Source organism: Musca domestica, unplaced genomic scaffold, assembly GCF_030504385.1.
Source record: "Musca domestica strain aabys unplaced genomic scaffold, Musca_domestica.polishedcontigs.V.1.1 13, whole genome shotgun sequence".
Classification (NCBI taxonomy): domain Eukaryota; kingdom Metazoa; phylum Arthropoda; class Insecta; order Diptera; family Muscidae; genus Musca; species Musca domestica.
Window position 1 is genome coordinate 3,871,561 of NW_026712172.1, and position 18,322 is coordinate 3,889,882.

Genomic DNA, 18,322 nt, shown 5'->3' on the forward strand with positions numbered 1-18,322 from the left:
TTAATCTGTGAGTTAAACCTAAATAATATAGCACATATATTAAAGTATACATCTACTTTTATACGCGCTACTCCGAAACATTGACATTGAAAATTTCTGCGAGTAGTCTTCTACTCCTTAGAAGCTAAGATGCCAAATAAGGGAAAAATCAATTGAAAATGTGACTAAGTCCCTGGAAATACCTGAAATCAGCGAATACCTTCATGTAAGGTTTATACCAAAGCATGGTCTATACTTATAATTACTTGAAAGAATGTATTGTTCTTTCTAAAATCTCAAATTAACAATATTTGAGGGATTTGAAAGGGGCTTTATCATGGAGTGGGGCTATATCACAATGTAGACCGACCTGATACATATTTTGTACAAATGATTCTTCATGTAACCCCTAGGACTAAATCAAATTAAAAGGCTATCGTAACTTTTGCGGAGTATAGAGCAAAGTAATTGAGGCCTTTGTGTATGGTTGGATGGATTATTTCCATATCTAGTCAATTTTTTTTTTTTGAGTTTTGGTTAGCTCAGCGTTGACGCTAATTTCAAAATTTAAATCCTGTCAATGTGACTATAATTTAATTATCATAAATAAAGTTTCATCGGTTTATAAAAGTATGTTAAAGAGTAGAATAAAGTATGTTAACATTAACATGTTAAGATAATAAAGTATGTTAAAGAGTAGAAATCTTTGTCGATTAAATTATGTCCGTTAGCCTCTCCGTTCACCATTTGCAATTACGATAAAGGTCACCAAATTTAATATGCGTCTTTCAAACTTTGCGCAATCTTTTGTACTTTTCTTAGGATGATTGACGTTACAAAAGGTATATATTTCTTCTCATATAATATTATCTCCTATTATTGGTCAACCAAATCTGCCCTAATTTGGCCGAATTGAAGTATTTTGAAGGGCTCAAAGCATTTTCGAGGTTATAAATCATTTGTCAAAAAATTACAATAAATTTCACTTTTTGATTTATTTTCTATTCCCCAGTGCCTCTTTATATTCGTTATATCATCGCATCTAATTTAATTGTCAAACCTCAATTATCAGTATTATAAAGGTCTCAGCAATATTTTCCAAAACAAAAGTAATTGTAAATTCGTAACTTCTAGAATACCATGTTGTAAGGTATTTAGTTTTTACCAGTGTAAATCCTATGCCAATTAATATAACCGTCTGTTTATGCGGCCGCTCGTTGAAATCACTATAAAGGCGAAATATTTAGGTTAGTCTTTGAACTTTTATACAATATTCCTAAGAAGTTGAAATATAAGTTTCGTTTAGCTATAATAATACCGCTAAACATTCGTTCTTTTGCATGTTTTGTTTATACTTTCTATCGAATGAACTGTAATTTGACATTTAAATTTTTCAGTGTTGTGAAATCAACACCTGCAAAAACTGTTTACTTTTTTCCCCATTAGGCATAGCCCAAGTTTAAAAATACCTTGAGATTTTGAACGTTTTGATGTATTGAGAAGTATTTTCTAATCAAAATTGTATAGAAAATATGCACACATATCAGTCGGGGATTAAACCAGAACAAGCAGTGTCATGGAACAATGCTTTCAACACTTGACCTATTAAAGGTATTTGATACATTCAACCATACCACACTGTTTGAGGGTGTAGTGAGAACTACCATCCTCCTAAGTTTGAAACGTTAAAAAATCAACTATATGTGTAGTCGCCAGTCGTACGTGGAATACCGGAACAAGAAGTCCAAACCCCGTAGTGTGAAACAGGGAGCTGGTTGGCCCTATGCAGTGTGGTCTGCAAATATAAGTGCTACACTATGGAAGAATATCCAGACCTACCAGAATGAAGCCAGAATCCGTCTGCTTTGCCGTCCTCGGAGACCATACCATCCATTGCAACAAGGTTGTCAAACTCAGTATTTGTACAATACTAGAAAAATGGTGGGTCATCATTAAAAGTTGACAGTAATAGAGTTTAAGTCAAGTCATATCGTTAAATATATAAAAATTCGTATAATGGAAGTTCTAAACGAATATTGATGCACGACTCATGCACAATCGAAAACGGACCGAATATGTCAAAACGGTAAAAGTTCTGAACCGAATATAATTGCTCTTAGAGTCAGCATAACAAAGATAATAATGATAGAGCCGATTGAAATTAATTTTATTTTTTTTTTTTTTTTTTTTTCGATCGTTCCCAACGCCTCACTTTCCCGCCCCTGCCGACCGAGAGGGCCACCTCCCCATAACGTAGGGAGCACGTACACCCATAGTCCGGATTATAGGGGGTTAGTAGACTTGGAAACCGGCTACATTAGAACATCAGCCGGTTTAACTATTAAAATAATTAAAGTATCTAAACTAAACTACAATAAAACTAAACAATACAAATACTAAATCACAGAAACTAAGTCTGGCAACTATTTTATAACTAGGAACGTAGGATAGAGTTTTTATGACATGCAAGGGTTCACACAAAGAAATCGTGTTGTATAATTTATTATAATCAGCACATAAACTTCGGAGAGGATTATTTATTTCATAGTTCGATTTTGCTAATGTTAGTTTAAGTGGTATGTAAACGCGTAATTCGCGAGGGGATATTGATTTAATTTCACCAGTTAAAAACTGAATCAAACAGAATCAATTTGACCACGCAAAAGTTTTATGATAAAAATACATCTAAGCATTAATCTCCTTTTCTCTAGTGTAGGAAGATCGATAAGTTTAAGCCGATTCTCATAAGGTGGGAGAAGTTCATTTGAATTCCATCCTAAACCTCTCAGAGCAAACAAAAGAATTGAACCTGTACAGACTCTATCTTTTTGAATATTTTTATAAAAAGGACTCCAAAGTACGCAGCCATATTCTAAAGTAGGTCGAACAAGGCTGATAAATAAGCGTTTGGTTACATAAGGATCGTCGAATTCCTTTGACCAACGTTTTATAAACCCTAGTAAAGATTTTGCTTTATAACACAAGACTCATATGTAAATTAAAACGTAATTTATTATCTAATATGACACCAAGATCAAGAAACGACTCAACATTATCCAGTTTGTATGAACCAATGAAATAGTTGTAGTTCATATGCTGAGATCTATATAAGGACAATTTTTTACATTTTTTTAAATTTAATGACATTCCATTGACACTACACCAATGAGCAAGAGAATACAAGTCCTGTTGCAGATTAAGCGATTCGTTGTGGGAATCAAGAGTGCAGAAAAGTTTAACATCGTCAGCAAACATTAATATTTTGAATTACGAATAATAGATGGAAGGTCATTTAAATAAAGTACAAAAAGTAGTGGACCTAAATGGCTACCCTGAGGAACACCAGAAAATACTGTAATATTTTTAGAGAGAGTATTATTAAAAGATACCTTTTGGGTACGGTCATGCAAATAAGACGATATCCATTTAGGAGAATTGTAGAGAAACCCATTAAGTCAAGTTTATATATTAACAATTATGCACCACCGTATCGAAAGCTTTACTGAAATCAGTATATATAATATCAGTTTGGAGATTTTTTGAGAATCCAGTGTGAACATTAGAGACCAGTTCTAATAAATTTGTCAAAGTTGATCTTCCTTTAACAAAACCATGCTGGTGCGGTGATACTATAGATGTAACGAAATGAGTTATTCGTTGTGTAACCAAACGCTCAAAAAGTTTGGGAATTGCACTTAGTTTTGCAATGCCCCTATAATTTTCAATAACACATCTACTGTCAGCTTTATGTAATGGAATAAAACTCGAACGCCAAAAAGAGGAAAATACCCTAGGGTTAACGAAGTATTAAAATACTTGTTAGAGGAAGATATAGTTCATGTGCACATGCCTTTAAAATGAAAGACGGTACACCATCTGGACCCGGTGAATTAGAACATTTCAATGAAAGTAGACCTTTCAACACTTCATCTGATGTGAGAATAATATGAGGAAAATTATTAAGTTTATTAATACTATAAGAGTATTTTACACCTTTATTAGAATGTTTGGAATACGTACTTTGAAAAAATCTGCAAACATGTCTGCTATTTCCTTAGGTTCACACGATTCTCTACTTCCGAATCGCATACTACTGGGAAATTCACGAACTTTTCTTTTTGAATTAACGAATTTATAAAAGTTCTTAGGATTTTTATAGAGGCTGTTTCTCATCTTGACTAGGTATTCAGAGTAACATTTAGAATATTCAGTGTTGTATAAACTTCTAGCTTTTGTATAATTAGTAAGGTTTATGGTAGAATTGATTTTTTTAAATTTTTTAAATAACCTGCTTTTATGTTACGTAAGCGCCTAAGTTGTGGGGTAAACCAAACTGGACCCCTATCACAGCACATTTTCACAAGTGGGACTGAGGTTTCTAATGCATTGTTAATTATTTTATAAAAGCTTGAAATACGAAAATCCAAATTGAATACATCTTGGCACGATATTGCTAACACTTGTTATGGTGCAAATGCTGGGCAGCTAGCTATAAATGAAAAAAAAAAAAACTGGAAAATACTGGAAATTGGCGTGTCATAAATCTCTTTGACTAAGAACAACGGGGTGGTCCTCAAAGGTCTTCCTAAGAATCAGAGGGGGACTGCTAAGCCTTGGGATCCCCTTTTGCTTCTCATAAAGCAAGTAGTTGGACAAGGAGTCTGGTCTAAGCCAAGACCTCGGCTGTGGGCCGTATCTTGGTCTAGAAGCCCTATCTTTTTATCAATAAGGTTTTTAGGTTAAATGGTAAAAACTATACGAGTTTCGAAAAGAGTTAAATCTAATTCTTCTTTCCAATTCCAGTCAGGCTAGAACACTACTGATGTCTGCAATTTACATCCCTTACCCATAAAGTTGTCTTGAAGAACATTATTCTAAGATGTGACGCGAACACCTATAACTTTAATTGGAGAATCAATATTTTATTCTCAACGATAATCTTAGAGCAAATAATAAGTGTTACACTCCGACATTTCAGAATAGTGTAAGTCATTAACATCACCCTTTTCAATATGGACGGGTCCAAGTGGAAGGTACCTGAAAAGTGTTCTTTCACAATCAAGATCATATTATTTTACGTGGCTAAATTCGGTTTTAGGGCAGACATCATAAAAAGAATCACTAAACGCTGCAAAGACTGAACTTGTACCTTACTCTCGACAACTACGCAATATGGATATCAACAGCGGCACAGCGAACTAAAGCTTTGGTGCAAATTGAATTAAGGGTCTATTGCTCGGATAAGTTTCAATTTTTAAAAGCTCGTAGGTGCTTAAAAACCGATTACGGCAAGTAAAATTTGTGGAAGAAATATGCGACGGCCCGTTATTCGACCCGGAGTTCGGAGATCAGGTTATAATCGGTTTAAGTAGAATCGTATAAAAACCTGATTTTGTATTTGAACTTTCGGGTTGAATAGCTGGGTAAAAAATAACTCAATTTATTGAAGCAATTTGAGTTTAGGAGGAGAGTAGACGTCAAATTTGGGCTTAACTCTAGTTAGCAAAAACTCTTCAATTTTTTCGAATTTTTCAGTACCTAGGACCACTGAGTGCCGGTTCAAGACACCGACTAGACCCGGATACATTACCGGGTATCGTTGGAAAATACCTAACCACCAACTGGTCACGGTTTGGAAGTTATAGTCAAATATCGATTTTTTGGACCCGGATTTTTTATTTAACAAAATTGATGCCAAATTATAGCTGACACTCTTACCTTTACAAAATGCTACAATTTGGTGATAATACCTTTTTCGAGTCCAGAGATATGGCTCCTTCCATCCGCACAAACCGATTCTAACCAGTTTCATTAACATTATGTTTTCAGTAAAAAAGTTTATTTCGCAAAAATTTCGGGGTTTTTTTTTTCAATAAGAATTTTTAATTCCAAAAGACATTCTGAAACAATTCTATAAAAAAACCCATATCAAATTAAACCAGTCAATTTTCAGCTTTTAATTGCATTGAGCATGATAATCTCTGTCGTTCCAACCTTACTGAGCCAAAAATCAATGAATTGATAGTGAAAGTCATCGGTTGGCACAGGAGCATAGAGTAACCAGTAAAGAAAGCCTTAAAGTCGGGCGGGACCGACTTATGATACCCTACACCATTTTCTAATTTAGTAGAGCTCCATATAACAATTAAAAAGTTTTTATGGGAGAATTCAATCATACACGCTATGATTATATTATAATTTAAAGTTCAAAGGACTAAATATGCCAAAGCATTTGTATCTTTTAAATTCGGACTTGTATTGATCATTTGGTGCACATTATTTGAAATCGGATAAAGATATATATGGGAGCTATATCCAAATCTGAACCGATCTCGATAGAATTTGGCAAAGATATTTCTGAGCTGTATTTGATATATATCCCTGAATATCATTGTTACGGTGCATATTACGGCTGCGGAGGACAAAAATAACAAATCGGATGAACAATATATATGGGAGCGATAGCTATATCTGAAACCGATTTCGATCAAAATTTGGCATACTTATTTTCAGACCTAATATGGTTGTATTTGCAAAATTCCATACTATTCGGGCTGATATTACCTTTGGTGCACAATAAAAGGCAAATCGGACGAAGTATATATGGGGAGCTATATCTAAATTTTGACCGATTATCTCCAATTTCAATAGGGTTCGTCCTTGGGCCAAACAAATGATCTGTGCAAAATTTCATCTGGATAGGCAATAAAATCGAACTGTACTTTGTTTACAAAAATACATGGGACAGACGGAAGGACGGAACGGACATGCATAATCGACTCAGAATGTGATTCTATGCAGATCATCAAAAGGAACTATGGGTCTAATCTCGTTTCCTTTTGCCTTTACAAACAAATGCACAAAGACATAATACCCTGACCACCTTGTGTGTAATTCCAAGGACGGCTACGCGAAATAAACCTTTTTTACTGAAAACATAATGTTAATAACTGGTTAGAATCGGCTTATGCGGATGGGAGGAGCTATATGCTTTAGACCCGAAAAAGGTTGTTGATCCCATATGGACCCTTTTGGACTTTTTGGGGGTTTTATAAAAAATCCGGGTTCAAAAAATCGATCATCATGTGACAACTTGTTGCTTATGTATTTGATAAGCTTCCAACTATACCTATTGTCTATACCGGGTTCAGGCCGGGTCTTGAACCCGGACTTTGGGGTCCCGGGTCCGTACCCAAGAAAAAAAATAGTTTCCCGGAATCGGGGTAACAATACCTATCTCTGGGAAAAATTTCGGAAAAATCGAAGAGTTTTTACTAAACTATAGTTGTTCCCAAATTTGTTGCTACATTCAATTAATTGTACCATGGTGGTGAAGTTAGAATTGAAGTATGTGTAAAAAATCGAAATATGTCTACATCCGTCTGGCCGTCAAGAACGAACATACGACTTAGAAAAAAAATTTTCGGTAACCCCAAAATAATTTAGCAATGGATAATGCATTAATACATGTTCCTAATAACAATGTTCATATCAATACATAATATCACCTTGCTACATCCGGGGCGTCTGCATCATCCTTTGTTTCACCTTTCTTCTCTATTTCCAAATTGCTAACCTAAAACAATAAATATATTCATACACATGCATTAATGTCTAAGCAATGTAAATACAACATTATTACCAACTTAGACACCTGATCTTCAGCCTTTTTAGCCCAATCCATAGCTTATGACTTTGAATTCGGAATCACGTCTTAAAAATCAAATCGCCAGTCACAGAAAAACGAGAAAGCTTATGACCAGAGGGCGAAGCCGATGTGAAATTCCCGGCGGCGGGGGCATAGCACAAAAAAAGTCGACGGCGGCTAAAAGCCGACTGCAGCAGAAAGGGAATTGGCGGCGGCACGTCTTAAAAAAATCGCCAGTCGCAGAAAAACTAGAAAGTTGCTTATGACTAAGGGCCAGAGGGCGAGGCCGATGTGAAATTCCCGGCGGCAGCGGCTAAGCACAAAAAAGGCGACGACGGGTAAAAGTCTGCAGCCGAAAGAGAATTGGCGGCGGCGGCTAAAGCAAAATACGGGCCGCCGGCGGCTAAAAGTCGGCTACAGTCGACGACTTTAACTTAACAAAACTTCAATAATTCTTACAAAAATAAACTAATTTGATAAAAATGGTTCGACGGCCGCATTGTTATGAACAAACAATTGTATTTTTGAATATTGCAGAGTACAGGCTGTTTGTCTTTGCATTAACAGAATTATTTAAATAATAGTTTTTAATAAGTCTTTGGCACATTTTATAAATCTTTTATTAATACTTCTCCTACTTTTGATGAACAAGCAAAAACAATGACTTTTTTGCAAATCATGTATCTGCCACTCCATCAAAATTCGTAAAATACCAAAGGTTGCCAAAGGTTTTGTAATAGAAAATAAATGCACAAAGACATAATACCCTTACCACTATGAAATAATAAGTTTATTAATCGATACAATCGATAAGATTAAAAGGCATATTTATACAAACATGCTGCATGCATTTTTTTCGACGGCTTAGCCGACTTAGTTGGCTAAGAATTTGAGCCGATGAGAGCCGCATGCATCGGCTGCGGCTCAGATGACTTAAAAAAAGTCGGCGGCGGCTGTGCGCCGACTGCAAGCCGATCGGCTCAATTAAACAAATATGAAGGGCACAAAGGAATACTTGACAAAAAATAATCGAAAGAAAAGACTCGGGGTACTCTGTTGTTTACGAATGAGACATCAGAAAATTGAACATCTTCACTAAAGAGCACGGAACTAGTTGCTACTATCGTTTGCCGAACTCGACTATGAACTATCGACTATTCATAGTCGATTGTTCGACTTATGCTATGTTCTCATTGCAATTTCAATCACGTTGTTCACGGTCAGAATTAAGTACATGAATTAACCCGTTCATACGGCACGATTCGTAATTCATTCTAACATAATTCCTTCTTTCAAATCTTTGGATTGTTGATTTTTTAATTAGCATTAATAATAATAGAAGAAATTACATTACATTTAACAATTTTCATTCATGTTTTGAACTTTTTGTATAAATGTTGACATTTTGCACACATTTTTCATTATTCTGTTTAAAATTTGGTTAGATAATCACTTGCTAATAATTTTTTTGTCGATACAAAAATTTTGAAAATTGTGCCCTTTTGTTTCCATTTTTCTGTCGAAATTCCAACACGTTGACAAAATGCGTAACTCAGATGACAGAGAAAACAAAATTTACTTTCGTTTGAATGCGCATACGCCATTCAACATTATATCCTTCTTTCATAATTTTCAGTCCTAAAATTTTAGAATTTCATTAATTTTTCTATTTTGAATTCTGAAATGTCACAATTTATTTTTTCGTTAATGATGAAATACAATAGTTCTGAAAGTGATTTGAATGGAACAAAGAATTTTGTGTGGGCAATCAAATTTTGTGACCTTAGCTTTACCTCACTCACTGTTTTTTTTTAATTCCTGTTCAACTAATGTGTCCAATACCGTCCCACGGTCACGGATCACGTTGTTGAACAAAAAAGGGAAGGATGAAAATAATGTAAGGTGGTTTACACACCGTTGGAAAAAAACTGTGCAGAAACACTTGAATTGACGGGAGTTTATGGCCGGTTATTACATCTTGCCGATAGATAAAAAGGTTTATGTGTCCGACAAATAAATCGTTTTTCGTTATTACAAGTTTCATTAAAGTATGAACTGTCCGATAAAAAAAAGGTCAGACCATCTTTTCTTTATCTTTTAACATAAAGTTTACAGAATTCATGTTGGCATATTTCTTATTGATAATATGGCAATAACAGCAAAATGTATTTAAATAAAAATGGATAACGCAAATCGTTTATTTATATTGAAGAACTGAATTAAAAATTTATTTCACAAAATAAAATACCCATTTGCGTTTTGTTTATAATTTTTAAACGAAAATGAAGATGCCATTGTGAAAAAATTCAGTGAATACCAGTTACTTCAAAAAAACCTTGCCATATCTTTTTAAAAAATGCATATATCTTTATATTGTTGTTGTAGCAGTAGTACATGTTCTGCTAATCCGGTTCAAGCTCAATGTTTAAAAATTCTGCTACCTTAAACGGCTGTAGCCAGAGATCTTCTGGAGTGAGTTGGGTAGGTTTGGCTGTGCAATTAAAGAGGTGCTGCGTATTGTACAGGCCTGTATCACACGCCGGGCAAACGTCACGCATCTTAGTCAACTCGGCCCAATACGAATTGAGACGACTACACCATCCTACCACCATCTAGGCAGCTGGTGTTCTTCAGCTGCAATGGATGGGGGTGGACCCAGAGGACGGCATTCATTCTATAACTGCTAATAGCATCCACGACTGCGTCGGTATGAATGGCACTCAGACGTGCTTGATGGACTTCTTAATATAGATGTTCTCTTTTATAACGTTGGACCTCCCACGCTAAATCGTGTATGTCCTTCCTGCACGCCTGGGTGGGGGAGTAGTATCCACCATATGATGATTGGGGTGACTCTCGTGGTAAGGAAAGGACTTTCGCCTCCTATGTAATTGTCCACTGGTGTCATGAGAAGGCAACCGCACTGGAGCCGCATAGCTGACCACAGACCGACCTATCGCGTTATAAGAGGTCAACAAGGTTTCCTTGTCCGTACCCCAAGTGCTGCCGGCTAGCGCCTTGAGGACCTTGTTCCTACTTTAAATAGTTCCGGACAAAATACTTTGTACATGCTTTTGAGTGCGGTTGAGACGCTGGGAAAATCTATCAATAAAGAATAAATATTTTAATATTACATATTTCCCAGCGCCATAAAATACAATATGTGAACAATTCGGTGATCTTGTGCGCTAACGCATACGATAATGTGTGATATAATGAAGGTTATGAGGCACACGCACAGACATTCATGCGCTCAGTAAATGTACAAGACCACTTGAATGAAATGTCAAGCAGCCCTGCAATGTTCTCCATTCAATATTAGAATAAATAAGAATAATTGTGTTGCTGCGATTAGGTTAAGTTAGATTAGTTTTTGTAGCACTTAAGAAACATATTTTTGAAATTGAATTGAACTACATCAGAATTGAAACTACGTTCAAAGAATAAGGTTGTTCTTTCTTTTCTCATAGAATTGACAATCGAAGTGGGAGATTGGATTCTATTCTCAAAACATTGGTCCTTCGAGCTGGATCAAAAATTGAATCAACAGCCAAAACATTTGGTTGGTTTTCTTTTCACGCTTTCATTGGTCAATCGAGCCTTCGCTTTTGTCAAAGTGAAACGAATTAGCGACCACAAAACGAAAATAATAGTTTTCCCCTACCAGTGGTAAGAGACTCACTACAAATAGAAGTAGCTATTCTTTAAAAAAGAGGAGAACTGCCACCAAAAGAAGTCCGCTGAGACATTTTAAATGTAAGACGGTAGGGTATTTTAAGAAATTGTCGAAGGGACAAAATTGACTGAAAAAGCCATAGTGCAAAAATAAACAAGTAAGCAAAAGCTATAGTCGTGCGGTGCCGACTATGTGATACCCTACAACACTACAATATGTTAACAGCCCCCTTGTTCCATGTTCAAATTCATTTGAAGGATTTCGCTTTTGAACTTATGTCATGTCTCACTGCCCAGTTATTACCCTTAGCAATTTGACCAGGGACATTTGCCCAATATTTACGCACTTCGTCGTGCTGTTAGTTCTTGTGGTCCATTTTACAGCTAAATTTAATCCAATGGTGAACCAGGAGTGTCGATTAACTTCAATTGTGTGATCAGGATTTTTTTTCCGTTTTTGGTTCATTTGAACCCCTAACTATTTTGCGATCATCGCCAAAAGCATAAGGCCCCTCTGTATCTCCAAATTTAGACTCGTCTATATGATTTGCTTGTCTACGATATTTGTATGGTATTTTTTCACACAAAAGTAGTGGTCCATTCTACCCGCTGTATCCTTTGGATTCTATTTGTGATCTTTATAACAGCTACAAAATCAGCAACATTTTTAGTTGATTGGTCCATTTCAACCCCTAAATATGTTGCGGACATCCTTTAAAACAATAAGCCTAACATTTCTGAACCTAACCTACCCTTTTTTCGTGAGGATAATTGCAATCTGTATATAATAACCCCAACTTGTGTTGTATAATGAAAAAATATTACAAAATGTATTCTTCAATATTATAAGTCAAAATGAATGAATCGCATGCGATAAAAATTATGAAAAAATAAAAAAATTCACAAAATACTACAAAATCTTTATTTACATCATTATTGACATCTTTTTATGCGATTTTTTTTTAGATTTTATTCTTTTATGCCAAGAGGGCATTCCGAATTGACAAAATTTGTCAAAATAGAGCCAGCCATTCTTGAGATATAAGCATTCTAGCTAAAATCCCCTTCCTTTGTATATACACATTGTATATATTTCGCAATATGTATCCGATATATTTACTATCGCGATCTATATAATGCTCAGAATCGACCGGTTCGTCTATTTGTGATTTCGCTGAGATCAAAAATATTCGCGGTTTAATGAAAAATTTGACTTTTATTTAACAGAAATGTTATGGTCTGTATCACCCACTAAATATTACCCGATGACCGCAAAATTGGGAGGCTTCTGCCCTGCCCTAAGCTCTAGCCCCATGCTAACTTCCGCGTTGATTGGTCTATAACTGCGACCTGTAGGGCAACTGCAAAATCAGGATTTTTTCAGTTTTTGGTCCATTTCAACCCCTAAATATTATGCGATCATCTCCAAAAGCGTTCTATTCTGGCTATAGCCCCACCTCCATTCTAAATTTCGTGAAGATTGGGCCATAATTGCGACCTGTAGAGTGATTACAAATTAACATGGACAGACGGACGGACGGACATACATAGCTAGATCGACTTAGCTCGGCGAGATAGGGATATCTATATATACTTTCCTATGTGGGAAATCAACATTTCGAGGCGTTACATAATTTTTGGCCAATCAAACTTATAATACCCCAACACATAGTGTTGTAGGGTATAAAAAGTCATAGAGGCAGAATTTAAAAATATATACATATTACAAAAAAGACCCAAAGGGCAAATATTACAAAACACGTCATTGGGGCAAAACCAGTCACAAAGAAAAATATACAATTTTGAAAAGAAGACATCAAAAGTCCCAATTAAAATAAGAAATAAATTAAAAAAAAAAGCCAAGGCAACATCAAAAAAAGGGACTAAATATACAAAAAAAAAAAAAAAAAAAAAAACAAAACAACAAAGAAATATAAAAAATCAAAAGCTGAAACAAACAAGTTAAAAAGTAGTTGAATACCCTCCACTATTTGGAACGAATTTGTCAAAATTAAATTGTCAAAATAGCGAATATAGGGAGGAACTCATATATGGGGCTTGTACGAAGACCTGTATACGCAATTTTCTGTCACAGACTGTAGTTCCCATTACGAACTCTAAGCACGTTATTCGAAACTATTCCGGTGAATAATGACGCTAAAATCATCAAAATACCGAATATTTGGAGGTACCGTTACGCTATACGAAGACGTGAACCTGCGCAGATAATTTTCTGTCACAGGCTGTAGTATTCATTACGAACTTCAAATACCAAATTTGAAACGATTCCAGTGAATAATGTCGCTAAAATCATAAAAATACCGAATATAGGGAGGTACAGTTATATGGGGCTATACGAAGACGTGGACCTCCACAGACAATTTTCTGTCACAGGCTGTAGTATCCATTACGAACTCTAAGCACGTAATTCGAAACTATTCCGGTGAATAATGACCGTGACATCAAAATACCGAATATTTGGAGGTACCGTTACGCTATACGAAGACGTGAACCTGCGCAGATAATTTTCTGTCACAGGCTGTAGTATCCATTATGAACGGCAAATACCAAATTTGGAACAATTCCGGTGAATAATGTCGCTAAAATCATAAAAATACCGAATATAGGGAGGTACAGTTATATGGGGCTATACGAAGACGTGGACCTTTTACGAACATAACCTTCCTTTTGGCAAAATAAACATGTGTGCAAAATGTTAGCCATCTATCTCAATTCGTTCGAAAGATATCGTGATTATAACAGACGGACAGACAATTAGACTGACATCACTAAATCTACTTAGAATTTTACGCTGATCAAGTATATATATTCTTTGTTGGGTCTGACATGAGAATTTCGAGGAGTTAAAAACGGAATGACAAAGTTAATGTACCCTCCATAGTATGATGGAGGGTATAAAAATGGAAAAGGAGTTCCAAAATCAAAAGCTCCAAGATGAGGAGCGAGACAATACATACAACAGCGTCGGAGATATTGAGCTGCTGCAACAGTTTCGGGCGTTCCAGGAGATGATGCTGCAGCAGGAGCATATGAAATCGATGATGGAACTAATGAAGCAGATGTTCCTATTGCTACAACGCAACAAAAGACTCCATGCTTAGAAGGAAATATTATGAAGTGTTTCCCGTCGGCAAGTCCTCAATTTGAGGAACGGTATGAAGGAGGAAATTCCGAGGTCGAATCCGCCCTGGCTAATGCAGAACGAATAGATTCACGCAAAAAAGACCACAACTTGTTCGACGGATACGGGGAAGATTAGTACGACCACGTTTCTAGAAGAAAAGAATTCATCGAAGAAGTTAGAAAAGCCGAAGAAATTTCTCTGGTTATAAAAGGGTATTATCAGAGAGGAATCAAGAGTAATCCAACAATGGCCGTGAGAATAGAAGACGACAAGCCAAGCTAACAATAAGGCCAATAGCAATAATTTGCTACGTGGGTGATGACGGTCTGCAGCGGTGGACTACTAATTCAGTAGTATGGATAACGAAGCGAGCAGATAAAGGTGGTGGTATCGGCAAGTCGGAGTCGTTTCCTAAAGGAAATCTAATAATCTATATATAGATTATATGTTATATTTTAATATTTAAATGTTTCATATTATTCATTTTTCAATTTTGGCTAGGGGGGCTAGCAACAGGTTGTGGGTGGCTAGCAACTGGTTGAGAACTTTCGTTAGGTGCTCGACTCTCGGCATATCCAGCTGTTTCAGCTTTACCATTGAGATTCCGTCTGGGTCCAAGGCTTTGGATGACTTAGCATTCTGGATGACATTTGCAACATCACCCATCATAAACTGTGGTGGTTCTTCCTCGTCGGGAAGAGATCTGATACGACGTAGAACTATTCGCTTCGCCCTGTCGCTCTCGGGGTGCTCGACATATTGTTGGTTAAAATACTCAGTGCACCTTTTCGGATCAGTCACCGTTATGTCGTTAAAAGTGACTGAGGTTCTATTACCCTTTTTCCAGGGTTCGAGAGAGACTTAACCGTTAACCACAGCTTACTCATATCGGGTCCAATGCTGCAACACTTCAGATGGTCTAGCCACTTTTTCCTCTTATGCTCCTGTACCAACCGGTTGACTTCCACTGTCAAATCACCGATACTGGCTTCAGTAGTGTTGGTACGACGGAGATCATCACGCTCGTTTATTAACCCCGCTGCCTCTGCTGGGAAGTTTAGTCTTATCTCGGGTATTCGACTAGCAGGTATATAGCGAGTGGCTGCAGCTTTGATGATGTTTCGGAAAATCCTTTCTGCTACCCAACCATTATGATCATCTCTGGTCATTTCCTAGGACGGAATGCTACAACTCATGGTGGGCATTGAAATTCCCTAGTAGCAGGCAGTTATTGCCTACCAACAATGGGCTAATATCTGGAAAATACCGAGGTTCACACCTATTAATCGTTGTAACCATAACAACGTTGTAGGCTGTAATTTTCATTCAGCTTGGTTTCCTGCACCGCTGAGATCTATGGTGGATGACGTTCTGACAACCCGAGCAGAACAAAGGTCCGGGAGTTTCCTCAATTCCGGCACGGACCAATAAAATCCGGGAATATGGGACAAAATATGAGATATTTTGAGTAATTTTTTTTGATTGCTTGCGTATTTGCAAAACAAAATATGTTGCTGGTAAAGTTTTTTTTTTTTTTGAGTGGGGTGTGTGAGTTTTGGAATGCATTTTCCATTGCCAATGCTCTGGCCACTTCAATATTCAACACAAGACTGGTAATAGCTTGAAATGAGGAACTTCGCGGTTCCAGAATTCCGACATTTTCCACTTTTGCCACGGTAATTTTATAACATTTTTGAAATAGACCACCATTGAAAGCAATATTTTTCATTTATTTTAAGTGGAGGCACATCAACTCCTGTGAACAAGGAGGTCAATTTTCACGAAGACTTTTGGCAACAAGAGATTGTGGATTTGCACGCATCTCAAAAAAAAAAATTCAATGGAAATTGCTAAAAGATGCTGGTACGCAAACTGAGTAAGAAATTACAAGTAAATTTTCATATAAACTTTTACATAAATTTTTAACTTTTGCTTTAGCCCGGTACTTTTTTCAGGGGAAATGGATACATTTAAAGAACCGCTTAAAATGTTTGGTTTTTATACAAAGAAAAAGTGACCACGCCTACTTTTACGCCAATTTTTTTCGATTTACCTAAAATCCTAATATTTGCCAAATTTAATAAATATTTGTTCCATAGTTAGTATATGACGTACTCTTGACTCTCCCTCCAACCCTAGGTATCTGGGGTCAGAGGAACTGGCCACACATACTTCTTTAAATTTATATGTATATAATTTAACAAAATATAGTAACACATCAGTTGAGAACTGCTTGGCCGAATTGACTCAAATTTTCTTTTGGTTATTTGTAATTATAGTGGAAACGTTTTCATGAATGAAAATTTTGAGAAAAGCATCTAGAAAAGAGCGAAAGTGAAAAACTTTAATGTTCTATTTTGATAAGGAATTTCCTATAGAATTGTTTTAGAATGCCTTTTAAAATTGAAAATTCTTATTGGAAAAAATCGAGAAATTTTGGATATATTCTATACCTATATCTATATTAAAAATACTTCTCAAAGCATCAAAACATTTAAAATCCCAACGTACTTTTAAATTGGGGCTATACATAATGGGGAACAATAGTAAATTAAATAGTAAACAGTTATTGCAGGTATTGTTTTCACAATACTGAAAACTTTAAATGTCAAATTAAAGTTCATTCGCTAGAAATTATAGCAAAAACATACAAAAGGATAGCGGTATTATTATACTTAAATGAAACGTATATATTCTAACTTCCTAGGAATATTGTATAAATGTTTAAAGATTAACCTAAATATTTAGCTTTCTTGCGATTTTAACGAACGGCCACATACACAGATTGATATAGACTAATTGACATAGGATTTTGCACAAACATAGTTTTCTAAAAGTTACGAATTTAAACTTACTTTTGATTTGGAAAATATTGCTAAAACCTTTATAATACTGACAATTGAGGTTTGAAAATTTAATTAAAAACGATGATATCTATATACATATAAATGGAAACTAATTTCAAAATAATAGTACGTTCTATTGGCAAACTTCGTAAGGACATTTGCTGTAAAACACCAACGACCCAGTTGAAGATTTTTTTCCATTTGTTTTTCTTTTCTGTAAATTTTATATTATAAAAGAAAGTTTTATTAGTTAATAAGCTTATAATTCTAGAACGGAGGCCTGATTTTAATAATTCACACCGTTTCGGAATGACTTCCTGAAAACAATAAATAAAAAAAAAATCATAAAAATATCCTAAATTTTTTTTTTAAATTTTTCGAAATTTTTGCAGCGCATGTATTTTTTCTATTCGACACGTTTTATTGAAGTTTACCTTTGTTTTTGGTTTTTTTGTGGTTTGAATTCTGTATGTGAAATGAAGAATATTAAATAAGTGCACAATACGATCTTTCCTGACTGGAATTGGCATCTAGCTTTCCAACCACAGGTCCTACATCGTACTTCAGGTGGAAGATGGAAACACAATGAGAACTCATAATAAAATATTCATTGGTTATGAAATACCAAATACAAAGAGGCATCACAATGTGCGGACTATGCAAAATGGTAGAGCGAAGTTAAAATTTAGTCCTCCAAAAATCTTCCGAAATATTTTATATACTTAAATCGCAAATACCATTTTATGCATTAGCGAGTAACGAAATTGGGCAACAGCCTGCTAGGATGGAAAATTCTTAGTGGATTGTATTCGGTTAATAGATCAAAATTCCAAAATAGGTTTTGGGTTACCAGGCTAAACTTTTTATGGTCCGTTATATATAGCCTTAACCATGCACAAAAGGCCTCAAATATTTTGCTCTATACTTGGCAAAATTTACGATAGATTTTTAGATTTGATACAATCAAATGGGTTACATGTAGGTCTACGTTTTGATTTTGCCAACATATGAGGATGTATCCCGCTTTCA

At 35.6% G+C, this 18,322-nt stretch overlaps 1 protein-coding gene and 1 long non-coding RNA gene across 2 annotated transcripts in view; one reads left to right on the forward strand and one right to left on the reverse strand.

Moving 5' to 3' along the window:
• Positions 1 to 7,778, reverse strand: part of LOC101888077 (DEAD-box helicase Dbp80) — a 108,690-nt gene extending 100,912 nt beyond the window's left edge. The window contains exons 1-2 of the mRNA XM_059118509.1: positions 7,622 to 7,778; positions 7,488 to 7,555 (exon numbers count right to left, since the gene is read on the reverse strand). Of these exons, the coding sequence (XP_058974492.1) occupies positions 7,488 to 7,555; positions 7,622 to 7,663 (110 nt within the window). The 5' untranslated portion in view covers positions 7,664 to 7,778. The remainder of the gene's footprint in view (positions 1 to 7,487; positions 7,556 to 7,621) is intronic.
• Positions 7,779 to 15,556: 7,778 nt separating this feature from the next.
• LOC131800748 (uncharacterized) lies at positions 15,557 to 16,682 on the forward strand. The gene is made up of 3 exons (XR_009341520.1): positions 15,557 to 16,123; positions 16,187 to 16,323; positions 16,386 to 16,682. It is a non-coding gene; the product is annotated as an uncharacterized LOC131800748 (long non-coding RNA).
• The last annotated feature ends 1,640 nt before the right edge of the window (positions 16,683 to 18,322 follow it).